This window comes from Triticum dicoccoides, chromosome 4A (genome assembly GCF_002162155.2).
Source record: "Triticum dicoccoides isolate Atlit2015 ecotype Zavitan chromosome 4A, WEW_v2.0, whole genome shotgun sequence".
NCBI lineage: Eukaryota > Viridiplantae > Streptophyta > Magnoliopsida > Poales > Poaceae > Triticum > Triticum dicoccoides.
Genome location: NC_041386.1, coordinates 658805381 through 658808961, shown reverse-complemented (window position 1 = coordinate 658808961; position 3581 = coordinate 658805381). Strand labels below are relative to the sequence as shown.

Here is a 3581-nt window from a genome sequence, read left to right as displayed (position 1 = left end):
CCGCCAGGCCGACTCATACAGACAAAAATTGATAAAATTGCTGTTCGTTTAGGTCGATCCCTTAGAGTTGCTCTTATGGTTGGATGGCGGCCCACAGCACCCACGTCACACCTCACAGAGAAAAGAGCTAATCCGGCTGGGGAGCAGTCCTGCCGCCGGTTTGGCCCGAAAACTGGGAGCGCCACTCCCGCTCGCCGACCGACGATTACGAGCGAAACCGGCGGCACCTGCTCTGCTGTCTGCTCTTTTTCGTTTCTTTTATATCTTACAAAAAGGACAAATGCTTCGTGTAGCAAAATTATCTACTCCCTCCGTAGTATCTATCAGCACTGTTGTGCCTAACTTTAGATGGATCGAGATCTCCCTTTTCTTGCTAGCTTTAGTTTGGTGGGTACAAAAAGAAAGACGAGGGAGGGAGCAACGGAGGATCGGTATCCTCCAACAAACAAACATCATCCAATCCTGTGGATTCCCATACCACAGTTTTGGATAACGTGCCCTGCTCACCAACTCAGTTCAACACTCCAAGTCCAAACGAGTGAGCAGAGCAAAGCAGAGCACCCACGGTTTGGATCCCAAAACCGTGCGTGGCCGCCACGTTTTTGCCCGCTACTTTACATGGCTAGCTCCTCGTCCTGGAAGCATCAAGCAACAGCCAGCCAGCCAGCCAACCCATCTCATCTCACTCTTTTTACTGAGCCGTTTCAGCACAAGACCACGGCGAAGATGTCGTCGACGGCCACCGTCACACGCGCCCACCTCGAGAACAAGCTCGCCCTCGCCAAACGCTGCTCCAGAGGTACGTAGTAACCAGCAGGATCCACCTCTTCAGGTTCAGTTCAGCCAAGTTGTGTAACCATAGTCTGACACTAGCAATTCATTTCTTTTGTCCCCAGAGGCGACGTTCGCCGGAGCAAAGGCGGCGGCCATCGCTACCGTCGCGTCTGCCGTCCCAACGGTGAGCTAGCTCCTCCGTCCGGGAATTTTTCACGCACGTTGGTCTGGTTTTCATAACTGAAATGTTAATCGTGCAGCTGGCGAGCGTGAGGATGCTGCCGTGGGCTAAGGCGAATCTGAACCCCACCGGCCAGGCCCTCGTCATCTGCACCGTCGCCGGCATGGCCTACTTCGTCGCCGCTGACAAGACCGTCCTGTCGCTGGCGAGGAGGCACTCATACGAGACCGCCCCCGACCACCTCAAGGACACCTCCTTCCATGGCGGCGCCGCCGCAGCTCGTCCCCGTCCGCGGTCCGCCGGCATTCCTCAGGCCTTGAGCTAGCTTCCGGCTAATGTATGAGATACGCACGCTTGCCGTTGTGCGTATTCTAGAAACGAAAAAATGTATGCACCTTTGTCAGTGTCCCAAGAAACTGCTGCAGCATGAATACCTGCCGCCGAAATAGAAACTACTGCTGCTACTTGTATTACCATCGTTGTACTGCTTACAATCTTAGATATAGTTCTCTTCAAAAAAACAAAAAAACTTAGACACAGTGGTGCCTACTAATACTATCGCCCACTGTAACTGGCATGCACAATATACTCCTCCTCCATATGCACAATATAACCATTTGCTCCATGGTTTAGTGCATGTGTTCTGAATCCCCAGTATCGCCGATGAACACCGCATCACCAGAATTATGAGGGGCCAAAATCGGGAACGGGAAGACCTCTCACTTCTCAGAATTTCACGCCTGCAAATGTGCCATAAAATCATCACCGTGATGTAACAGGAGCTTTACATCCGTGTACTGAATGAAACTGAGGGCTGGATCCAGGTTTCAGACAAGCTGAATGCGAAAGGCTTCAGATCTCGACGAAGAAGATGGGGTCACCGACACGTTAAGATCCTAATCCTACAATGCTGGTTGTGTATTTATTGCACAGGTACATAAATTTGTGCGGTAACTTGAAAATATGCAAACAACTAGCCCATGAACTTACAAACACAAATGCACTTCTGTTTTGGTACAACCCCATAAACACATTGACGGCTGCGATTAAATCATGCCTCTTCATAACAAAGGGCATGATAATCATATGTGAAGCGCCTCTGTACCTGACAAGTGGGACCCACTGTGCCGGGATGGGGGATCGAACCCACGCCATCACCACTGGACGTGCAAGTCATAAAACCACTAGACCAATCCAAGTTACGTTATCCAAAATAAGAAGAATTCCTTTTGTAGTCTCATACCCCATGCTGGGTCAAAGCCATTTTCCAAAAACGTGTAGGGCTAGACCCAATGGTTTACTTGGGATAAAATTCAAGACAATAATTGTTTTCATAACAACATTTAACAAATATTTGAAGAAAAAAGAATTTAAAATTGTCACGTAAAACTGTTATTTTAGTATTACAAACACTATTTCAAATTTTGAACAGGTTTTAAAAAATAGTTTTAAAAGGAGAAAAATAAATTGACGAAAAGAGAAGAAAAATGAAAACAAAATAGAAAAAAGGATTAGAACTTGGACAACTAGGCGACAGCATCGCTCCCGTCGGGCACCTGTTGGGCTAGCCCAAGCGCTCGCGGATTTGAAGAAAGATCATCGATTCAAAAATGCCCCCTTTTTCAATTAGTTAACAATTTCAAAAAATGTCTCGTTTTTTTTAAAATTTGTTAAAAAATAAAAAAAATGTTTGGAGAGTATGAAATATTGTCCGTTCTTCCAAAATTTGTTTGGAATTTCCAAAATATTCCTATTTCCATAATTTTCTACACAAATTGGAAAAATGTTCAGGTAAAGTTTCACATTTTAGTTCGTATTTTTATGGTTTGTTTTTTAAATTCCAAATTTGTTTGTGTTTTTCAGAAAATGTCAGTGTAGTTCACAAAGAATTAGGAAAAAAACAAGAAAAGAAAAACAAATATTGATTAAAATATCAGCTTGCTATAGTAATCCAATCGATGAGGGATAGTTGTTATCAGCTTGCTACGTAGACATGAGGGATAGTTGTTAATAGCGACGAGCGGTCAACAGCGGGCGTTACAGGTTTTGATTCCTTGCACTGCTATTTCTTTATGGTGATTTTTTTGAAAAAAGTCACAAAATGTTTGGGATTTTTTTTATGGTTTTCAATTTTTGCTCATAAACTTAACAATTTTTCACGTGTTCAAAAAATATTTGGTAATATCGGTACTGTTTTGCAAAATTGTTCAAAATTTTGATAAATGTTGTCATTATCAAATTATCTTCTCAAAATTCAGAAAATTTTCAAAATTTGTTTCTATAAAAAAGTTAAACTTAAAAAATGAAATTTCTAAATTTGTTCGAGTTGTTCAGAAAATTGCCGGATTTTAAAACATTGGTCGCTTTCAAAAAATTTGTTCACAATTTGAAGAAATATTAAAAAAAAACTGTCCGGATTCTGTGTTATATTTAGTTCTTAAGAGTGTGCATTCCATCTCCTTCACCCACGCATGTTAGCCCGATTGGTAAGGTTCTCTCTTCCCCCAGCTGGAAGTCTGTAGTTTGAATCCCAGCATGGGCCGAGGCTTCAGAGGCAAACGTACGGTGTATATAGTTCCGATTGATCCACAGTACATACGTATGGATTGTGAAAAGTCCATATTAT

The 3581-nt window shown here is 43.3% G+C and overlaps 1 protein-coding gene across 1 annotated transcript; it reads left to right on the top strand.

The window, feature by feature from the left end:
- Positions 1-426: 426 nt before the first annotated feature.
- On the top strand, positions 427-1428 carry LOC119289609 (early nodulin-93-like). The gene is made up of 3 exons (XM_037568898.1): positions 427-799; positions 897-958; positions 1035-1428. The coding sequence occupies exons 1-3, from the start codon at positions 619-621 to the stop codon at positions 1278-1280; spliced, it is 489 nt and encodes a 162-aa protein (XP_037424795.1). The 5' UTR covers positions 427-618; the 3' UTR covers positions 1281-1428.
- Positions 1429-3581: the final 2153 nt, after the last annotated feature.